This window comes from Danio aesculapii, chromosome 3 (genome assembly GCF_903798145.1).
Source record: "Danio aesculapii chromosome 3, fDanAes4.1, whole genome shotgun sequence".
NCBI classification, from domain to species: Eukaryota; Metazoa; Chordata; class Actinopteri; order Cypriniformes; family Danionidae; genus Danio; species Danio aesculapii.
Genome location: NC_079437.1, coordinates 36106779 through 36131252, shown reverse-complemented (window position 1 = coordinate 36131252; position 24474 = coordinate 36106779). Strand labels below are relative to the sequence as shown.

At 35.1% G+C, this 24474-nt stretch overlaps 1 protein-coding gene across 1 annotated transcript in view; it reads left to right on the top strand.

Moving 5' to 3' along the window:
* The window catches only part of cntnap1 (contactin associated protein 1), a 38437-nt gene extending 14356 nt beyond the window's left edge, over positions 1–24081 (top strand). Inside the window, exons 5-24 of the mRNA XM_056453906.1 lie at positions 731–934; positions 2063–2247; positions 2783–2935; positions 3074–3335; positions 3463–3612; positions 5492–5663; positions 7597–7703; positions 7800–7919; positions 7995–8198; positions 9512–9668; positions 11317–11444; positions 12811–12984; positions 13075–13293; positions 15295–15534; positions 18632–18874; positions 18947–19074; positions 20293–20386; positions 20478–20708; positions 22020–22064; positions 23656–24081. Of these exons, the coding sequence (XP_056309881.1) occupies positions 731–934; positions 2063–2247; positions 2783–2935; positions 3074–3335; positions 3463–3612; positions 5492–5663; positions 7597–7703; positions 7800–7919; positions 7995–8198; positions 9512–9668; positions 11317–11444; positions 12811–12984; positions 13075–13293; positions 15295–15534; positions 18632–18874; positions 18947–19074; positions 20293–20386; positions 20478–20708; positions 22020–22064; positions 23656–23855 (3416 nt within the window). The 3' untranslated portion in view covers positions 23856–24081. The remainder of the gene's footprint in view (positions 1–730; positions 935–2062; positions 2248–2782; positions 2936–3073; positions 3336–3462; positions 3613–5491; positions 5664–7596; positions 7704–7799; positions 7920–7994; positions 8199–9511; positions 9669–11316; positions 11445–12810; positions 12985–13074; positions 13294–15294; positions 15535–18631; positions 18875–18946; positions 19075–20292; positions 20387–20477; positions 20709–22019; positions 22065–23655) is intronic.
* Positions 24082–24474: the final 393 nt, after the last annotated feature.

Below are 24474 nucleotides of genomic sequence, written 5' to 3'. Positions count from 1 at the left end.
TTCCTGACATCAACTTTTATAGGCAGCTGATATTAACAGGTGAAGTTTAGTGGAATTCGTCACTTGTCAATCATTCTCCAGTCCTCCGTTGGCCGCACCCATACATACGTCCTCTTTTTCTACTAATTCTCTGCACAATGTCAAAAAGCACAAGACTTCTCAACTGCAAATTCTGTCCACAGGAAGTTTCGCTGCAAAGCTCAAGTTAATTTTAGACAATCAGGCCTTTGCATTTCTAGCAGCTTTATCTACTTCTTCAAAAATGGTTCATTAGTACGCAAAACATATCACACTCGAGAAGAAGTTTGGTCAATACATGTCCCCTTAAGCAATACAAATACAATTGTTTAATGAAAAGGAAAAGAGACAAAAATAAAAAATAAAAATATTCCTTTTTCACAACAACATGGAACTTTTTCTTTCTAAATGCAGCTGAAATTATGTTTAATTAGTTTTTGCAACTCATTTTAAATATATAATTTGTCTTTTGAAGTACTCTGTAGTATTTCAGTTTCAGCTTAGCAAGTTTGCTGTAAATTAAACTCAAATATTTGGATTCATTTAATATTCAGTTTTTATATTCATTTATCCAAGCTTGGAGAAATAATGTGATGGCTTTACATGTCACTTGATCATCTCAGTTCCTAGCACCTAACTTTTAGGCCATGGCTGACGATTCAATGTAGTTTTTGATTGTTTTCTTCATACTCTTGTTTTCTCACCCTAACAGACTCATATGTGATGAACTTTGAGGGGGATGATATGGTGGCATACTCGTTCCCACGGGGCAGAATGAGGACACTGCAGGACCACTATGCTCTGAACTTTAAGACACTGGAGAAGGACGGTGTTCTGCTGCACAGTGAAGGTCTGCAGGGAGACTCCATCACTCTAGAACTGAAGACTGGACGCCTCTACTTGCATATCAGCCTAGGTAATGACCACAAGACTACAATCATGTCAATCTGTCTATATGTACATCTGTTCATCCATCTATACATCCATAATTTGTTCAGTCAATCCCTCATTCAGTCCATCTATCTGTTTATCCATCCATCCATCCATCTACTCTTCCATTATTTGCTATTGTTTCATCCATCCATTTATCCATCTCATGATGTCATCATTCATTGATTATTTGTTAATTCCATTCATCCATCCATTTCATTACATCATCATTGACTGAGTTATTTGTTCATGCCATCCATCTCATTGTCATCCTTCATTGAGTTATTTGTTTATTCTATCCATCCATCTTATGCTGCCATCATTCATTGACTTATTTGTTCATTCCATCCATCCATCCATCCATCCACCTCATGCTTTCATCATTCATTATTTGTTCATTCTATCCATCCATCCATTTTATGACATCATCATTCACTGAGTTATTTGTTCATTCCATTCATCCATCCATCCATCTCATGACATCATAATTCATTGACTTATTTGTTCATTCTATCCATCCATCTTATGCTGCCATCATTCATTGACTTATTTGTTTATTCCATCCATCTCATGCTGTCATCATTCATTGATTATTTGTTTATTTCATCCATCCATCCATCCATTTCATGACATCATCATTCACGGAGTTATTTGTTCATTCTATCTATCCATCCATCTCTGGCTGTTATCATTTATTGAGTTATTTGTTTATTCTATCAATCTATCCATCCATCCATCCCTCCATCTATCCATCCATTTCATGAACATCATTCACTGAGTTCTTTGTTCATTCCATCCATCCATCGATCTCATGCTGTCATCATTCATTGATTATTTGTTCATTCCATCCATCCACCCATCATTAGTTTGTTTGTTCCATCCATTTCTCTATTCATTGCTCATTCGTTTGTTTACATATGTGTTTTTACTTTGCTTCCTTCCATCGCTGATATGAACTAATAACCTTCACTTTTCTGAATTTGATTGTAAAGCTGCTTTGAAACAATAATTATTGTGAGAAGTGCTATATAAATTAATTTGAATTTAAATTGATTTGAATTTGTTAGTTCATTCCATCAATTTTCAGTAATCGTGTATTTATCATCTATTAAAGGGAGCAGTACAGTCCACAACACAAATGGGATGACCACAATGATGCTAGGAAACCTGCTGGACACCCAGCATTGGCACTATGTTACTATCAAACGGTTTGGGCGGGAGCTGAACTTCACCCTGGACAGCCAGACTGAGACCACTATCCTCAACGGAGAGTTCCAGCACCTTGACCTGGACAAAAAGGTGACTTGTTGGAAAAAAACACCTGATCAATTAATGCACAATGTAACCCCTAATACTTACATATGGCTTACATTTATTCGAATGAACAAGGTAATTATAATTTAATTAGACAATCTGCGCTTTAAGTCGTTTACATCTTATATTAAGATTTTCATTAATCCAATCACGATGGTGCAAAATACCAGAGTAAAAGAAGGCTAAACCTTCCAGACAACTTACAGACAATTGTAGTCGAAAATCCAAGCATAAAACGCAGTGATAGCCTTGTAGACAACAAACAGACATATAACACTATTGCCAAGCTTGCGAATCTTTCTCGACCCAGTCCCCCTTCTACCTCTTTAACTTCACTTCCTGCTATCATCATAATAAAACAGCAAAAATAAATCTTAAAAAATCTTTAAAAAAATTCTTCTGTAGTGTAGTTAAATGTGTTTAAACTGCCACAACTCTTCTGCTATTGGTCAGACATACAAATAATCATGCCAAAATCTCATTTCATCAATTGAATGTTCCCCAAACTATTTTTCTTTAGATTTATGTTGGTGGCGTGATTGAGAAAGACATGCCACACCTGCCCAGTAAGGTTAACTTCCGTGGCTGCATGGAGAACGTCTTTATCAATGGAATCAACGTCATCTACATGACACAGAACCAGGAGCCTGAAATACGACTAGCTCCTAAAAAGGTATGTGGAGTTAGGTCATTTTAAAAAAATGTGACGAGAATTATTACGGCACATACAATAACATGTGATTTCACACTAAGATGCTTAATCAATTGCAAAATATCTGACATCTCCTTTTTCTGATCTGCCTGTTTTCAGAAAAAGATGCACTACATGTGCCGTGATCTCCTCTGGAAACCCATGACCTTTGCAGGGCCCAATAACTATCTGCAGCTTCCTGGGTTTTTCCGGAAGAACCGTCTGGCGGTAAAGTTCAAGTTTCGCTCATGGGACTACACAGGGTTACTGATGTTCACCAGGTTTGCAGATGAACTGGGCTCTTTGGAGTTGGGGCTTAGTGAAGGACAGGTCAACGTCACTCTCATGCAACCTGGAAACAAAAGATTACGCTTTGCTGCAGGTATGAATGAGGATTGTGACATTTTGATCTCTATTTCTGTAAGAGGATTGTAGACCAAGTTTTTAGACAGATCAAAACTTGTATATGACACATTATATTCAGTAAATAATATTTTGTCCTGTCTCAGGGTACCGTCTCAATGATGGCTTCTGGCACACAGTGGACCTGACTGCCAAAGACAACTTACTGACTATCACTATAGATGAAGACGAGAGCTCACCGCTAAAGATCACCAACCCCTTTATGGTCCGTACAGGAGACCGCTACTTCTTTGGGGGTAAGTAGCCAATCAAAGAAAAGAAGGAAGATCAGTATTTTATGATTAGGTGCCACAGAAATCCCCAATACTTTTTCATTCATGTTTAGGGCTAAAAAGAAGTCCAAAATAACAAAACAGCAGTTAATTTTCAGCAAATATTGCAACATCAGCCACACTACTGAGAGCAGTGAATATGTAAACATGTGCTGCGAGTTTAATGGGTTTTTTATCCATAGGTGAAGCTGATACCAAATTGTTCTGTGATCAATGCGAGTTGTCAATGGAACATAAACAGTGGATTTCATTCAGAAGGGCTCATCCCTATGCCCTAATCCCTTCTATGTGTTTACCCTCCAAAGTGACAGCTTCAAAGGGATTAGGGCATTCAAATGGAACATGCTGTTCAACATTGAACAACTTCCCTGTGCAAAGGATCATGAGGGCCTGAAATGTCCATCAGTTGTATCCTTCGAAATCTTTGATTTCAAAAGGTCATTCAAAGTTGAGATCTTATTTTGATTTCACTTCAATATGATGGCCATGATTTGTTTCAATAGCTTTTTGGAGAGTGATTTGTGAAGTTTCACGAACTGATTTCAAGTGGAGCGTGATATGATTGATCGTGGCTGGTCCACCACCCATAATCATTAGATAATCATTAGCTAGCCAATCAGATCATTCCAAACTCAACATATCCTGCCTAAAGCTGTGGTCACACTGGGCTTTTTCTCCCATAGACTTCCATTCATATGCATGTGAATGCGTCAGACCGGAAACGCAGGGTCATGCGTCAAATTTCGCAAGTTGCTGCGGTGCAAAGTTCAAGCTTGGTGAACTCTGACCTGCGAAATCGCATCACTTGACTGTGTGAGACCAATCGAGGCTCAAAACATGACCTCTCTGGACAGAAAATTAAAGCATGGAGCAATCGCTGGCTTTTTTAAATGTCTAATCATCTTGTTTAATCCCGCTCCTTTTCGCAGCGCCGCACAACAGAATTTCGCACACACAAAGCCCAGTGTGACCGTAGCTTAACTTTACTCCCTCATCTTCATTTTGGAAGTACCCCCCACCTATCCATCCCTTCTCTCTCTTTTTCTTTTCTAGATTAATCCAGGATCGGGCAATCCTGGCAGCTCAGTGGCTAGCACTGCTGCTTCACAGCAAGAAGGTCGCTGGTTCTAGTTGGGCCAGTCTGCAATTATGTGCGGAGTTTATATGTTCTCCATAGTGTTCACGTGGGTTTACCCTGGGTACTCCGGTTCCCTCCCACAGTCCAAATATATGAAACATAAGTAAATTAAGTAATAGTAACAGTCTCTGAGCTTCACTACGTGAGTATGCAATGATGTGGTAGGCCTTTATTCCTCTTGGGCCGTCATTGTTAATCAAGGAATAGGCCGAAGGAATTGGGGGAGCTCTCAACAAACTACCTGATCTCGTACCCCCTTACATGCTCATTGACCAGGCGGGAGCTTTGGGCTCATCCATCTCCGAGCTCAGGGTTCTCTCCTGGGACAGCATGTCAAACCTGCTAACATCATCAAGCCTTATATAAGTGAGAACTCTTGAAATACTGTTTAGATAGTTCAATAGTAGTTTGAAGGCATTTACCACTGAGAGCAGACTTAGATCGAAAAAGATCGAAATCCTGAAACTATATATTTTTTGCCAGGTTCCTTGATTTCTCGTATTATATTGGGTGACACAATTCTCTAAAACTGCACCAAAAACCGGCTGCATATAACTGTTTTACAATAGTATATATGTTTCTATTCACAAATAGTCACATCTATAATGTCATAATCTATGCTAAAAGAGAACACTATCATTGCCTTGCAATTGCACAGCAGAAAACAGATTGAAAATAAATCATTTCATGTCTGTTGTGCTGCAGGTTGTCCTAAAACCAATAATACGGCTCGCTGTGTGACCAAGCTGTCTCGCTTCCACGGCTGCATGCAGCAGATCTTCATAGACGATGAGCCGGTGGATATAGATGTCATGCTGCAGAGGAAATGGGGCAGATATGCAGAAATTCTGCTAGGCACCTGCGGGATCACTGATAGGTAAGTGTGGGTTTGGGTGTGTGGGTTTTGCCACCACTGAAGAAGCAAATTCCTCACAACAATAGTACAGTCTTCATGAGAAAAACTGCTCATTAAACTACAAATGTCTTCATGACAGTATAAAGAACAAAATGAATTCTGTTAAGGCATTTGAAATGGTAAGAGATAAAGAATATCAAAAATTCAGTATGTACCAAATGTATGTACTTTTTTGAATATACATTGATGTTTGCTGATGATGTTTGCTGTTTCTTCAAACTACTTACATACAGTACAATAAGCTGAAACAACACAATTCTTGATTTTTTTGGGAACAACCTAATTGTTTTATGATCAATCCACTTAAATTTGTAAAAAACAAATAAGTTAACTTAATTCCATCATGTTGCCCTAATATACTGCATATTGGTAATTACTACCATGACATAGATTTAGTATTCATTTCTTACCATAAACACTATATACTAAAAACTATATATATATATATATATATATATATATATATATATATATATATATATATATATATATATATATATATATATATATATATATATATATATATATATATATATATATATGTGTATATATATATATATATATATATATATATATATATATATATATATATATATATATATATATATATATATATATATATATAAATATATATATATATATATATATATATAAATATATATATATATATATATATATATATATATATATATATATATATATATATATATATATATATATATATATAAATATATATATATATATATATAAATAGAAATATAAATGTATATATATATATATATAAATATAAATATAAATATATATATAAATGAATGAGTATGCAGGTTTTTGTTTAACCCACAGTAGTGTCAACTCTCAAGTCACATTTTGTACTAAACTACCTGACAAAAGTCTTCAGTCTTGGGCAAAAAATAATAACTTGACCTCTAGTTGATTATTTGGAAAGTGGTAGGAGGTAGATTTTCAGATGAATCATCTGTTGAACTGCATCCTAATAATCACAAATACTGCAGAAGACCTATAGAAACACTCTTGGACGCAAGATTCTCAGATATCTGTCAAGTTTGGTGAAGCAAAAATCCTGGTTTGGGGTTACATTCAGTATGCAGGTTTGCGAGAGATCTGCAGAATGGATGGCAACATCAACAGCCTGAGGTATCAAGACATTTGTGCTGCCCATTACATTACAAACCACAGGAGAGGGCAGATTCTTCAGCAGGATAGCACTCCTTCTCATACTTCAGTCTTCACATCAAAGTTCCTGAAAGCAAAGAATGTCAAGGTGCTCCAGGATTGGCCAGCCCAGTCACCAAACATGAACATGATTGAGCATGTCTTGGGTAAGCTGAAAGAGGAAGCATTGAAGATGAATCCAAAGGATCTTGATGAACTCTGGACGTCCTGCAAGAACGCTTTCTTTGCCATTCCAGATGACTTTATTAATAAGTTATTCGAGTCATTGCAGAGATGTATGGATACTGTTGTCCATGCTCATGGGAGTCAAACACAATATAAATTCTTTTTCCACTGCACCATGACTTTATGTTCTATACTGTTCATTATTTCTGTAAAGTGACAACACTTTCGTCTAAGCAAAGTCAGACTTTACTGTCCTAATTAAGTAGTTGAAGATCAAGACATGATCATATTTTATTTTGGTAAAATAAGCCTAATCTAGAGGCCTTTGCCTTTCATATAAGCCACTTCTGATATCAAATGATCGACTAGAAGTCAAGTTATTATTTGTTTCTCATAAAACTTGAATAGGCGACAAGACTTTTGTCAGGTAGTGTATATACAAACAACCGTATTGACAAGACAACCAGACATGCTCAACATAATATCCTGAGACCTGCTTTATTAAAGTGTCAGCCATCTCTTTTCTTTTTTTTAGGTGCAGTCCAAACCCATGTGAACATGAAGGCAGGTGTATTCAGTCATGGAATGACTTCTTGTGTGTGTGTAACAACACAGGCTACAAGGGGGAAGTCTGTCATAACTGTGAGTGTCCTGAGGAGATTCCCCAGTGTTGCCTTTTTAATGACAAAATATGAGAATCACTCTTTTTTAAGTCTGACTCTCTCTGCCTCATCTCAGCCGTCTACCGAGAGTCATGCGAGGCCTACAGACTCAATGGAAAATACTGGTCAGGCAACTACACCATAGACCCAGATCTGAGCGGACCACTGAAGCCTTTCACCGTCTACTGCAATATGTGTATGTATGAAGCACATTTGATAGATTTGTAGAGTATTTTATATGATCGTTGAGCTTGATCCTTTTGAATTTTAGTGCAAAAAACATGGACCGTCATCGACCACAACCGCATGAAAAGCACCAAGGTGAGCGGGTCCACTATAGAACGACCGTATATAGGAGATGTCCAGTATGTAAACGCATCGTGGGATGAAGTCACGGCACTAGCAAACACCTCCTTATATTGTGAACAATGGATTGAGTTCTCATGCTACAAATCACGCCTCCTCAATACTCCACGTAAGTTGATTGCACAATGATTTTTGCAATTCAGTCCGTTTAATTCAGATAATTCTGTTCTCGATCACTTTGTTCCAAACCTCTATGACTTTTATCTGCAGGTGCCAGGAAGATCTAATAACAGTTTTTAACAGTGATACCAAAGAGGAACCCTTTTTTCATAGAATCACTGAATCACATAGAATCAAAAAAACATTTGTAAAAGTGTCTGTAACATAAAATAGGAATTTCTAAGACAATTTTAGTCTGTGGATGTTTACCACGTTTCTTGAGCCAATAGGCTGTCTACACCAAAAGCGATGCAACATGACAGAAACCTTTAAATACAAGCCACTGCACTGCAAAGTAATGATAATTGCTTTTAATCTAATTAATACATATTAAACCTCTTTAACATTATTAATAGGCTACTGAGTGACTGATGTTGTTGGTTTCCTCTGTTATGAATTTCATTTTCAAACCGTCTGTTTGTTGTTTAATTTTTAAGATCTGAGGTAACATACTGTATCTGCTGCTGCTGCTTTCAGTAGTATGGCAATAAATGTCATGTGAAATGATATTTAAACACATTGGGAGCATTGAACACTGAATAACGAACATAATCTTCACATGAGGTGATCTTAGTCACAGTTGTATATTCTGTTGTTCTGTCATGACGTTATGGAAATACAAATGGTTTCTAAAATAGAACTTTTGCACTGTGCTGTTGCGGATAGTTTGGACCTAAACTCAGTTAGCATCGATACATTTTATCACATGTAGTTAGAACACTTTGTTAGACAAAGGAGACATGCCAAATGTGCAATCCAGGAGGGCTCCCAGGAACGTAGTTAAGAACTACTGCTCTAGTTTATGCGTAATTTTTCTCTTAGTTTTGCTGGAATCTTATGAACTGAGGTATATATTTGAATGTTCTGTTTTTGTGCATTACATAAGAAGCTATCTCTGTGTAGCTGAACTGTTTAGCTGAGCAGTAACACTGCTAAAGGTAACACTGCTGTGAGTTTTTAGATGACTGTTGAAGTATTGATTTGCGGTTGCATCTTGGGGGATTCAGTTCAAAACTCAGTCTTACTCAGCTGAACTGCCCAGAGCTTGAACATAATTAGTGTCACGGACCTTTTCAGTCTTTTTCTCTGCTGAGTAACACTGGAATCTCCACCAGTCATCCAGTCAACAGTATTTTATATGCTAACACATACTGTGGTAGACCCTAGTTGTCAGAGCCCAGTGAGACTGGCTTGCACTCCCTGTAGTTATTCGAGTTGCTCCCTAATGAGCCCTTGCTTGACTTTATTTATTATTTTTTACAGACGGAAGGCCTTACACTTACTGGATTGGCCGGCATAATGAGAGTCATGAATATTGGGGAGGAGCTTTCCCTGAAAGTGGAAAATGTGGCTGTGCTGTCAATCAAACTTGCACTGACTCAAAGTACTGGTGCAACTGTGATGCCGACTACCGTCAATGGTGAGACTGATTAAATTGAAAAGCTATTTTGTCATCTTATCATGTATGTTTGATGCAGTGTTTTTTAAAGAGATAATAAATCAAGATAGAAAGATTGAATAAATAAATATAAATGATATATAATTTATATTTATTTATTCTATTTTTCTAGCTTGATTTATTCTCTCCTTAAAAAAAAACAAAAAACAAAAAAAAAGATGCTTTTTCATCTTATTTACACTCCCCTGTACATTCTGGCTGAATTCCAGAGCCTTGTTTTGGCAGTATCCATAAATTATGTTTGAATGAGTTGTCATGATTAGAAATTATAAATTAAAAAAATGATATGCGTTTTACAGTTTTCGTTCAGTAATTTATTCATTTTAGGAATATTTTATAAAGAAAAAAAAATGCACAAAAGCACGCACATCAATCTAAATGAGTGCTCAGCCAAACAGCAAAAAGTGCAAAAATATAGCCAAAAAGGTGGCAACACCAAAGCCAAACACCAATTCATTACCAAATACCAATTTATTAAATTAAAAAGGCTGACACAAAGCGTGTAACATTACGAGCACACCGGCTCTTCATCAGACAGTGTTCATCACAGCATGTTGCTCTTTTTATACACTTCCTGATCACATGATCTCATACATTATCTCACAACAACAAAAAATAGAAAAATACACGTTAGTAAATTACACAACTATTGAAATATTGAAAACGAAAGTGCAAAAACAGATCTTAATAATAATACATCTCAGATATAGAAAAACATAACAGAATATAACATAAAAAGCAACAAATTATAGCCAAAAACCTTTATCCAAACAACTGATTAAACATTAAAGAAAAGGACGAAATAGGGAGACTTCGACAAGATATAAAAATATAGGGAGAGAAACCATTTTAATTGAATTTATGTGCCCAATCATAGACGGGTAAAATCTTCCAGTTATTAATATTGTTTTTAAGTTTTGAAAGAAATTCTGCAAAGTTTAATTTGAATATTAATTTGAAATCTTTAGGGATTGTCAGCCCAAGATAAGTGAAATTATCATTAACTGTCTTAAATTTTATATTTTCTAGGAAGTCAGGGTCATAAATGTCAGAAAGGGGTGAAAAGGACGAAATAATATCAAAATATCAAACTCAATATGCAAAGGAATTGTAAATAAGACAGTTTAAAATATTAGCATGCATAAGAAGCATTTCTGAAGGGTCATGTAATGACGGCTGAATATTCAATTTTACTGAAAATAAATTCTTTTTTAAAATGATACTAAAACAAAAAACAGTCATTTTAAATTATAATAATACGTCACAATATTACTGTTTTATATCTCTGTCTGGACAGGATTTTGATAAACATTTAAAAGCTTAGGTCTCAAACTCAATTCCTGGAGAGCCTCAGCTCTGCAGTGTTTTGCTCCAACCCTAATCAGACACAGCTGATCCAACTAATCAAAGTGTTCAAGACTACTCAGGGTGTGTAGAGACGATCAAGCTGGTGTGAGTTGGAGCTAAACTGTGCAGAGCTGTGGCCCTCCAGGAATTGAGTTTGAGACCATTGATTTAAAGTAATCTCACCAATCACAAATGTTTGAGGGGTATTGTGTATTAGGCTTAACACTCACTGATCATTTTAACTGTTAAATTTATTTACTAGGCACTCAGATAAGGGCTATCTGTCGTTCCGGGACCATCTGCCTATCAGGCGTCTTGTCATAGGGGACACTAACCGCACCGGTTCAGAAGCACAATACAGTGTTGGAGCACTGTACTGCCATGGAGACAGTGAGTAATAAACATCACAAAGATATAATATAAGAAAGGTCTGTCCTTCATCCTTTATAATACGATTTTTCCTGATATAAATTAAGGTGAATGTAGTCCTTTCTTTTATCAAAACAAAAATAACCAGCAGAGCAGCCATATTCACCAAATAAATGAAGAAATGGGCACATCATTCTGCTTAGTGATGCAAGACATATACAGTGCTCAGCATAATTGAGTAAACCCCATTTTGAAAATTAATACTTTTATCAATTTCTCAGTGAATGTAGGCAATGTATTTTGGTGTATTTGAAAAAATTTTGGTGTACTTATTAAACAGATTTATTTGTTAAAATAATATTTTAGTCACCAAACATATTTAGAAATTGAAGGGGAATACAGTTAAATTCAAGCAAAATATTGCTAAAATAACTTACAGACATTAAATAATAATAATAAATCAATTGTTTTGCTTCTCTTGATTTTTTCTCTTTTTTTATATTTGTATTTAATATTTTTCTATAACATATAAATTTAGCTGTACCAGTTTTTGGACCGCCATCTTAAGTTATTTTGTTAAATAAGCTCCAGATTTGGCTTCAGCACTGGCTAATCTAATGTATATGCACATATGATATTGTATAGTTTCCTATTAAAAATATTCATTTAAAGATTTGTGAGGGGTGTACTTATATATGCTGAGCAATGTAGATCAATATATAGCTATTTTGTTACCATCAATGGCCCAGTCAGAAAATAAATTATCAGCTGATAAATTATGGATTATTTTCACCTGTAGAGACACAAGAGTTTCGATTGGGCCATTTGCATGATGCAAAGTTTAGTAGAGATTTTAACAGTGTAAAAAAGAAGACCTCAGTATTGCAACATGTAAATGACTAGGAAAAGAAGTGTACTCTGCTGTTAAGGTTTTAAAATAAATTCTGTTGTCCACTGCATTTTATTTTGCATTTTGCTTTTGTAATCAGGCTTAGAAGAATTCAATTGTATAACGTTTTGGTCACACTTTATTTTGATGGTCCGTTTGTTGAATTTAAGTTGCACTGCATCTACATGCCAAATAATTCTCATTAGATTATAAGTAGACTGTTAGAATGGGGTTAGGGTTAGGGTTGGTGTAAGTTGACATGTACTTGCATCTTATATCTTGTATCTTATAGTCAGTTAAATGTCTGTTGAAGAAGCATATCAACAAATATTAAGCAGACAGTCTACTAATACTCAAATAGACCATCAAAATAAAGTGTTACCCAAGTGTTATACATTGATATATCATGTTATTGTATTAGCCAATTAATTTTCAATATCTCTGCATTCCTGAGTCTACTGTATACTGTGATTTGTTAATGAGAAATCGTTCTCTTAGGGAGTATCTGGAACACAATTGCTTTCACCAAGCCCACCTATCTCACATTCCCCACCTTCAAGCCTGGCACCAGCGCTGACATCACATTCCACTTCCGGACCTACCGAACCTACGGAGTGTTTGTGGAGGCCTCAGACGACCACCTTCGGAATTTCTTACGAGTAGAACTCAACTGTGAGTGGCATTCCCACTGCAGAATGTCAGTCTCAAAGCAAATCTTACAAATACATCTCTGCATAAAGGTTTCTCTTTAAATTTTCACAGCGACAACTGAGGTGGTGTTTATTTTCATGGTGGGCGACGGGATCAGAAACGTGACCCTGCGCTCTCCAAAAGCTCTCAACGATAATGAATGGCATTATGTAGAAGCTGAAATCAATGTGAAACTAGCACGTCTTAAAGTCGATTTCCTGCCTCCAGCCATTCACAAGTTCCCAGGCCAGACTTACATCACTATGGATTTCACACAACCACTGCTCGTAGGTAAGAACCTGGAGCTGATGTAAAAGCACTGCTTTTTGATATGCCCTGTGATGCTTTGAATGGATTATGGGAGTAAACACCTTTAAATTGTAAACATTCAGTAAAATGTAACACAAAAAAAGGAACAAAGCGGGGACATTATTTTCCTCACAGTTTATCCATTAAATATTAAAATCCAACTTGCAAATGACATTCAGCAGACCACAAATAACCCCAAAAACTCAAGACAAGTCTTTCTGCAGCAATAGTATTATATTACTGTACTCGAAAGACAAAGACACAATGATCTGAAGGAAAAAAACAATATGAACTGAAAAAGAGCTTTGGCCACAGATACACTTGTGAAACTAATGTTATGTTAAAAGACCAAGAGCCAAATCTACTAACAGATTGCATCAGTGCATACTATCTTTTTGGCATTAAAACAGAACTTCTGCATTTTGCAAAACACATGCAGTGAAAAATAGTGCTAAAAGGGCATAGAGACAGCTATTTATGCACCTGACCTTAGTAAATATACATTTGTAGGAGTTTCCTGGTCAAATTTTATTGTTATGGGTGGAGAGTATTTCAATGAATCACACAAGGCAATATACTCATGTTTGCACTCCTCAAATTATGAGTATTTGCACCATTATTTACATAATGGCTAAAAAAAAGCATGTTTTGAATGTTGCACTTGAAATCGCAGTTGTTCCCAGGAGGCAGCACCACATACAACAGAGCGCATGTGGTAGAAGTTGGGTGATTTTTTTCCACGCGCATTTGTTTGGATTGCCAAAAAAACACTTCGTCCGAACCTATTATTTGCTCTGTGATTTTATAATTGGCTTCAGAAATTAAAAGACGGAAGAAACAACTAGGGTGAGTCACGTAATACCAGCACGATCTTAGCTCCCTCAGGGGAGCTCTGAACTTAGCTCCCTCAACAGCTCTGAACTGTTAAAGGGGTGGTCCACAATGTATTTTTAAGGCTTGGTTGTGTTGAAGATGCAAAGCAATGTGTGCTCATGCTTCATTTGTAGAAAATTGGGTTATTTTTTCATATATCTTCCTTTGATTATATACAGCTACTCAGCTAACATGAAAACAAATGTCATATTTCCTAATTCCTCTGAAAAGCCTGCCCTCAAGAGGCTCTGATTGGTCCGCTAACATAATGTGCCGTGATTCGCGAATTAGCTCCACGTCACGCTCCTACAAGCACACAGTTTTGCTAAGTTCCTTCAGATAGTGTGTGATCTGATCATCTTCTCCTGAATAGTAAAAAAAAAAACACAAACAATTGTCAAAATGCACATCTTGTGGACTATCTCACATAAATACAGTTGGATATGACTAGGCCCACGCGGAATTTGCACGCAGAAATAGCAGAAATAGCAAAAAAAAAAAAAGTCTGCAGATTCTGTCTGGCCCTAGATATGACTTACTGCAAGTAAACATAAGACATGCAAGCTGAGCGCATGGGAGCAATCTTTCACCTTTGCATGTAAAATATTGTTGTCGTTGTCTTGTGGACACTTGTATTAAGCTTGTTAATTTTGTGGATCTGCCTATTCTTTGGCCAATAAATAAATAGAACTAAGTAAAATAAAACTATACTTCTGTGCCTGGTCATAGTATATGACCCTCACCATATGAGCATCGGCTCTGCTTATTTGCCACTACACTCATTTGCATTGCAATTATTTAATTGGTTGTTATTTAAATGAGATGTTACATCTTTGAACTTTAATTTGTGCATTGTTGTTAAATCATCTGCAGAAATTTCAATGCCCATTGGTGCTGTTTTTAAAATTGGGCTCTCTTGTAAATCTTGGCCTGTTTGGTAAATCTGGTCCTAAGTGTAACACTATTTTCAACATGCATAATAATAAAGCACGGAGTCAAACATACCTCTTAACCAATTCTTGGCCGGATATGGATTATTTATACTGTAGCATAGACTTATTATTTAAAATCTGCATTGAGTGCAAAAACATACTATGCACTTTTATTCAGGTGCTGCCAATCACACCTTAAGGCCTTTTCTCGGTTGTCTGCGTGGGCTGAGGATGAACGGAGTGCCTGTGGATTTGGAGGAAAAGGTTGACGAGAGCGCTGGGATACGGAGGAACTGCACCGGAGCATGTCTAAATGCCTCCATACCGTGTCGAAATGGAGGCCAGTGCATCGATGGCTATGCTTCATACGCCTGTGACTGCAATAACACTGGCTTTGATGGCTATTACTGTCATTTAGGTGAGTTAGCACACATTTGCATATGCATATGCTCTCTCTCACACTCATGCTGGCACAAACTGACATGGTGCAATACAGACTACAGATGCCGGCTAATAAGCATATGCTAATTTAAAGTGATATCGTTTCATCTTCAGCTGAGGGAAGACTAATTATTTACTAATGCATTTTCATGAAACCCTGATTAGGAGATTCATCAGATTAAAACGGATTCTAGTGAAGGATAAAGATGAGCAAACTGGTTCCTCTGAAAAGCTATTCAGAAGAGTCTGTCTGACTGTCTGAAAAAGAGAGAGCGACAGACTTTGGCTTTTATTTCTGCTTTCAGTTTCAAGCATCTAAATCCAGAATTGAATGAGGCTAACAGAGAGGGATTTGTCTGTTCTCGGAATTAAACTGCTTTTTTGGGATGATCTGTGTGGGAATATTTAAGACTTTTGTTTTTTAACTGAATTATGTTTTACCGTAACCCTTAATACACTCGGCTTATGATTTAATAGTCTAATACATATGTTGTTTGAAGCAGTGAATTATATAGCAAATTGCACGGTCAATTAACAGTAAATTATATATTTAGTAGTAAGACTGGCTTATTTATAAGACTTATATATTTAGTAGTAAGATTAAGTATTAATTAATATGTAAATGGAGATTCATTCATGTAGATTTAATCATTTAGAGTAAATCAGTTTCGTTAATATCCAAAATCAAACAAAAAGCGCTCTGGGGTAGCCTAAATAATGTGTCGGTACTCTTTGGGTAAGGGATTCATCAGAATAAACAGCAAAAATCAGTCCAAGGCACTCGAAAAATCTGGGGAAAAATATTAAAAGGCATTTATTGATAATTAATTAAAAGTAATATTTTTAAATATTTTTTTATCTCACATTTTTCAGTCTAGTTAATAATTCAAAGACTGTTAATGATTGATTATGCAGAAAAGCTGCACTTGAAAACAGTGGTATGTCGGAATTCAAAACATAGGAGTGCAGTTAATTTTGAACTGCTTAATAAAATATAAATTCATAAAAAATCCAACTCAATCTCACGCCAATTATGGTATGAATTAGCAAAATCTAATTTGTATATTTTAGTAGGATTTGCACATTCCTCAATAGGTTTGGGGCCACGTCTCCTTTAAACATCATACATTTTGAATGAATTTAATTTGAGAAATTTTGTGTACATTCGACAATTTTCAGACACTAAAGAAGTTTCCTGATGAAATAGTTTGTTTTGTTTCTGAATGAGTCAAATTTTTGAGTGAAGACACTAAGTGAATGATTTAAACTGTCTCCACCTACTGGCTAAACTGTAACCTGCACTGAGGATCACAGAAAAGTTAATAAAAAAAAGTCTATGATAGTTTTATTTACAGTGCTCAGCATGATTGAGTACACCCCATTTTGAAAATGAATATTTTTATCCATTTCTCAGTGAATATGGGTAATATATTTTGGTGCATTTAAACAAAACAGATTTATTAAACAGATATATTTATTAAGAACATCTTCACAGAACATCTTTAGAAATAGAAAGAAAATCATGTAAATTCATACTAAATATTGCAAAAAAACTTTAACAAAATTGCATATATTTTTTGTTTTTCTTGATATTTGCTATTTTTGACATTTTTATTTAATATTTTTCCCTAACATTAGGCTACTAATTTTTGGACCGTTATTATAAGTTAATTTTTTAGAAAAGCTCCAGATTTGGCTTCAGTACTGACTAAGCTAATGTATATGCACAAATATAATATTGTAAAATCCTATCAAAAATATTAATATTTACAATAACGTAATAAACACAAAATTGCCAATGCTTTTTAAAAAATAGTATTGTACATTTACAATATGTAGCTACAGTATGTGATTGCATTCTCCTTTTAGATTCTGTCTACTTTTTTTTCTTAAAAAAACACAAATAATTTTCATTAACTGCCATTAAATATTTAATGATTTGACAGCCCTAATATAATTTACAGACCAAATACACCAAAGATCAAACTAATAATCTTGAATATTATAAACTGTTATACCACAGGCCGGGTATGATGGGTAATATTAGTATTCAAATCTAGTAAAAAGTAATAATTTTTTTTCTGTAATCTTCTCATTTAATTTTTATTAAAAGAAATCAACAGAGCATGACCTGACATAGACAGCAGTATGTCTACTTGGCACATCCTTTTGTATATCAGTTGTTGGGCATATATTCGATTCATAAAGACTTCAAGTGTTCACACTTAGCTTGATTATGAAGATTGTTTGGCATGCTGTCCTGGGAGAGAGCCCTAAGCTTATAAGACCCTAGAGCCCAGGGCTCCCTTCCGTTAGTACCGCACTGAGGTAAGAAACTCTGGTTATTTATAGTGAGTTAAGAATCATCTAACTGGTAACTCGTAAATTAGCTGATGCGGGTCCAGCATGGTGGTCAATCATAAGCATATGATCCTCTTGAAATGAGTTTATAAATAAACTTCACTTAGGGAAGCACGGTGGCGTAGTGGGTAGCACAATCGCCTCACAGCAAGAAGGTCACTGGTTAGACCCCCGGCTGGGTACAATTGGCATCTCTGTGGAGTTTGCATGTTCTCCCCATGTTCGCGTGGGTTTCCTCTGGGTGCTCCGGTTTCTCCCACAAGTCCAAAAACATGTGGGTATAGGTGAATTGGGTAAGCTAAAAATGTTTGTAGTGTATCTGTGTGAATGAGTGTGTATGGATGTTTCCCAGTGATGGGTTGCAGCCGGAAGGGCATCCGCTGCGTAAAACATATGCTGGATAAGTTGGTGGTCTATTCCGCTGTGGTGATTACTGATTAATAAAGGGACTAAGCCACAAAGAAAATGAATGAATGAATAAATTAACTTCACTTAGTCATTTTGAACAAATCAGTTGAGTTAAGGACTCAATGACTTATTCATAAAATAGGAAGGAATATGCAGAAAAACTACACAGGAAAACAGTGTCACACTATTCATAACAGCAGCACAAAGTACACAGATTAATTATTATTATTTGTGAGGTCATGGGAGAAGATTACGACAACATGATGAATGTAGTATGTTGCATTACATTAATGTTATCCTTTCAGATATTGGCGCGTTCTTTGATGTGGGAGCGTGGTTGCGGTATGACGTCCGCAAAGAGCCTATTTCCTTTGACGCATGGTGGGCGAACTTTTGGATAGAGCCTCACTGGCACAACTTCACTCTGGGCTACAACACAACAACAGATGACATAGAGTTCAGCTTCAGTACACTACAGGCTCCAGCTGTGCTGCTGTATATCAGCTCCTTCAGCAATGACTACATCGCTGTCCTGCTCAAGAAAGATGGTAAACACATGCAATATCAAAGCAGGGCCTGTGAAGCATTGGTTTGAGTACTTATGTCACTTTTTTTTGCAGGCACTCTATCGCTGAGATACCGACTCGGGATTATAAGCTACAAATTTAAGATGACTGACAGAAATATGGCAGACGGTTTTCCTCATTTTGTCAACATCACCAGGCACAACTATACTGTGTGGACGCAGGTGAGATCTTAAACTTATTGCTTATTATATATGTGACGCTATTTTCAACTCACACACATACAAATTTTTCAGACTTTATGCTTACAAAACAAGCTCTGATGTCCATATCAATGCACACGCATTCTTTAAGTCTAATTATTTTGGCCAGCTCAAAAGCAAAAACTGGAAAATAAAGAGATTATTTGCTCCACAGATTTGGAAAAAAAGCCAAAAGATATTAAAGAAAATACAAAATAATTACATTTTAGAAAGTTAAATGTTGAAGCCTTGTTAAGAAAACAAAAATAAATAAATAAATTAGGATTTTTTGTTTAAATGACACTTGAATGAAATATAGCAGTTTTCACGAGTCCTGAGAGGAACTGTAAAAATTAATTTATGAAAGTTTAAAATGCAAATTATCTATCTATCTATCTATCTATCTATCTATCTATCTATCTATCTATCTATCTATATACATACATACATACAGTTGAAGTCAGAATTATTAAACTTAAAAATTAAACTGGGGGCTAATAAGTCTGACTTCAACTATATATTTATATATATATATATTTTTTTTTGGCAATATTTTTTTGCCAAAATGTATACAGTTTACGTCAAAGTCAAAAAATTGTCCAAAAATCAATAAGGATTCACAAGAGTTAATTTAAGTACAATAATGGTTAAGTAATCAAACATTGTAAGAAATAAAAAAGTATACAACAAAAATATAGGTTATATAATATAATAATTATTATAATAACTACAAAATTACAAAACTACAAAGGTGAAATAATCAAATAATAAATGTAAAAATTAGCTAAAAATAATTACATTAAAATAAGTTTGATTATAATACAAATATAAATAAATAAATAAATAAATAAATATATATATATATATATATATTTATTTTTTTTTTATTTATTTATTTTTTTTAACTACACCGTTATCGTGTCTGTGTAAGCAACAGAAATGTGATTTGGTGAAAACTGAAGTCTGGCATGTTACATGGTCAATCTGAAGGCATACATGAATACTTGACAAACAAACCCACAAATTTTGCACCACTGTCAATGACTTGCAAAGCTTTTCTAAAATGCAAAAAAAAAAAAAAAACATCTGTTTATATCACATTATTACAGCGTAAAGATATCCCAATTCTATCATATTTTTTATTATTGTCATTAGAATATCAAAAGCACACTGTGTATGTGTTTTCATATCTGGATCTAGGTGGATTACATGGATCCGTGGATTGAGAAGTTAGTACCAGGAGAAATTCCCAGATTTGACTCGCCAAAGTCTATATTTTTGGGTAGAGTCATGGGTAAGATGAGCTCTTTTATCTTAACTTGTTAAAAAAGTAGCATTTACTAGAATTACAGCTGACTGATTTCTTGTCTTGTGTTTTTTGGCAGAGGTGGGAGGTGTGGACTATGAAATTCAGAGACACAACAGTCCAGGTTTTATGGGCTGTATATCAGGGGTCCGCTATAATATCTTCGCCCCACTGAAGGCCTACTTCAGACCCAATGTGACCAATCCACCGGTGACGACTCAGGGTTATGTGGTGGAGTCCAATTGTGGGGCATTTCCTCCTGTTTTAGGATATGTCCCGTGGGAGGATGACCCCTGGTTCACTGGCCTGTGTAAGACTACTCATCCTAACATTAACACGAATGAATGCTTCTATCATGCAATACTGTACTATTTTAGCACAGTGAGATGTTTTTAAAAATTAATAATTTAATGTGAAATTGATCAAACTTGTAGTAGAAAGTAGAATATGTACTTATTGGTGTATTTGGCAGGGACAGAGAGCATTCATTAATTGCAGCAAATGCACCAGAGTTAGCCAAAAATTATCAGTTGTTCCTGGAAAGATGGTAAAATTATCTCCCTAAAAACAATACAAAAATTATAATAGGAACAAAGAAATTTTAAAAGAGCACTAAAATGGATATAGCTGTCCTGATAAATACTGTATAGTGTATGTTGACAAAAGCAAACTATAATACCAATTTTTAGGTAAAAGAAACAAGAGTTGTTTAAACTTATTTAAAATAAAAAAGTAGTGTTTTTACACTGATAATTATGCTTGATTATATGGGGAAAGTATTAGTATTAGTTATTCTATATGGGTCAAAGAAGAAAAGAGGTTTTCAAACATCAAGACAACAAAAGTATAAAACAGCTTTACAATTTTTCCCACCTGTACATTATAATATGTCCTGCAATGTCAATTTTCAGAGTAAAAACATTAACTAACATTTATTTTACCAATTATAAAGGACACCTAGTAAAATGTCATTCAGTTTAACAAGTTTTATCAAAAACAATCTGCATCCCCCATATTAAGAACAATAATCATAAATATTACATATTAAAAGTCCCTATTTAAGATCATAGTTCAGTCCTAAAATACTAAATGTAATTTTTAAATCTATCCTTCAACTAGACTTTAACTCTTTGTCAGCCAGATGTATTTTTTTTTAAGTAGGATGAGTTGTTTTTGCATCTATGGATGTTGTTCTAATTTTTACACAAATCTTTCTGTTATGCTGTATCAAGGTGGGATATTATTTTAATTATCTTACATTTCTTTTTACAGACATTATTTAAAACATTAAAGTAAATATTGTACTTGTATTTATAATAAGATTTTTGAGAGTTTGATACAGACAACATAAACGTAATTCTATAATTGTAATAGCATTTCACTGTATCATTGTTGCTGCATAAGAGATAAAAGCCATCCAAAACCCAGAAAGTCTTCTTTCAAAAAACATTTAAAAAATTGTATGAACCAAATTGTGTTACTATTGAGCAAGCTAGTAATGCATGTAGTTGAAAGGATTTGTTTTAAATGACTTTATCTGTATTTTATGGTTGGATTGTTCTTAACATTGTGTTTGAAGATTAACCCCTTAAGTAACATGTTCATTTCTTTCTTGTTTTAGTCTTTTATTACATTCATGATGATGTCACCCCACCTTGGATGACATGTAAGTTTACAGTCACATCAGTTTTATATTTAACATGGTTTCCTCTTATGTGTACTATCGTTCCTCCATCGTCTCAAAAGATGTGACAGAAATATTCTGTTAAACTCTACATTCCTTTTTTTTCTCTATCAGCCAATTCAGCAAATGATGCTGATCTTCTCTGTTTGTGACGCTAAAACCTATTTTATAAAATCCTCTTAATTTGCAGAACACAGGATTAGGGAGCGTAGATGGGGATATGAGCTTCTACATAAAGATGAGCTTCTGCACATGACAGAAACTTAGTATAATCTGTGATAAAAATGTCATATGCGGTTAATATACAGTAAATTAAAGAGATAGTTCACTCAAAAAATAAAATATACTCTCTTTTTACACTTAAAACAATGATTTTTGCTGCTTGTTAAAGCTACTTTTATCAAATGAGCTGAAACAACACAATTCTTAATTGTTTTAAGTTCAATCCACTTAAATTGTAAAAAACGATTAAGTTAACCTAATAGATTTGTGTTGGGACAACATGAAGAAATAATATGGAACCCAGGATTTTTTACAGTGTACTTGCCATCAAGTAGTTATGGGTTTATGAGTTTGAGTTTCTTTTTTTCTGTTGAATGTGATATTTTGAAAACCTGAAACAAATGACTTCCATAGTAGGAAAAACAAATGGTCAATAGTTACCAGTTTCAAACATTTGTCAAGAGGTTGAAACAAGTAAAGGATGAGTAAATGACGACAGATTTTTCAGTTTAGGGTGAACTATGCTTTTAAATCAATGTGGATATTCCAGAAAAACAAATGTTACATCCAATCATCAATCAATATAAATACACTACTTGATACAGTATAATTCTTCATTTTGAATTTTGTTGATTTAAATGTTACTGAATTTATATCATATATGTATGCGATTACTTAGAGATTAAAAACAACCGATTTTTGAGAGATCTGTCGGTATTATTGCTCATTTTTTGCAATCATCCATTGTTGCTTGCATCCAATCCTCTTCTACTCTTGTCTGATTTTTATCTCTTGTCCAGGATAAACAAAACACACACACACACACACACACACACACACTTAATCCTCCTTGCCACATCAAAAATGAAAATCTACATAAAAAAAATGTCCAAATTATCATTTACCAACAAATAGCAAACAATCAAACTCTATATTCTTATATTTTCTCCATGTAGAACACTGAAAGAACTCTTTAAAGAATCGTCATGCATCTCCTTTTTATATTAGAACAGTTCAAACTGTCAATGTCATGAAAACAGAGAAATCGCTCAAGTGGCATGAAAATTCGTCACTTGTGTTCCACATGCAAAATAACAGGTTTATAAAGGACACAAGGACGAGTAAATAACAACAGAAAGCTATTTTTTTGTGTGTGTACTGTCCCTTAAAGCATCTGAGCTGCACATGTGAGCTGCCAGTCAGCACAGCGGTCTCTCCTGCAACAAGATACAAATGATGTTTAAGCCATAATTTGCAGACAGCTCAGCTAAAGCGGTGTAAGAGTATTAAGCTTAATGCTAATGACTCTCTCTCTCTCTGTGTGTGTGTGTGTGTGTGTTTTTCCTCACAGTAATCGTGACTGTGTCTCTGATGCTGCTCTTCCTGATCCTGTACGGCCTCTACATTTACCTGTACAGGTATAAAGGCAGTTATCATACCAATGAACCCAAGCAGCTGGAGTCTCCCAGCTCGGCTCGGCCGCTAACTGACACTCTGCGCAAGGATAGAAAGAACCTGCCGGAAATACAGGAGGAAAGTCCTAATGAATAACACACCTACTAAAAGACTAGGGGTCGATCGGAGGAAAAGCGCGGAGTACTGCTGGTTATGAGGGAGGTACAATGAGGAAGACTGGGGAATGAGTTTCAAATTTTTGCCTTTATGGTAACGTGTCTGTATATTTATTTTTCTGTCCCATTATTTTTTACAGTGTAATCTGATATTTGGTGCTTTTGGCAGGGTTTAATATAGAAAAGCTAGAGACAATTTACCATCAGATGAATGAGCGCTGGCAGTGCAGGCTGACTGAAGTGCCTCAGCGACATTACAGGAAGCTTTGAACGATCTGTCCAGGGTTCCCACAGTTATAGAGACCTGGAAGCGTCAGAAAATTTCAGAATTGTGATTTGAAGGACTAGAATACAAGGAAATTAAGAAACAAAAGTGTTATTAGCTTTGTAAATGTACAAATTTTATAGTTTTTGTTGGATAAAATGTTGCCTTTTGTGGGTAAACAAATATTTGTACAAATTCTGTGTAATTTTTGAGAATCAAGAATAACTCTTGAAACTGGTAACACTTTACAATAAGGTTTGGATAATGCACTTCAGGTTATGACGTGCAGCTGAAACATTGCAAGATCAGAGCTAACCGCTAAATATCAACGAAA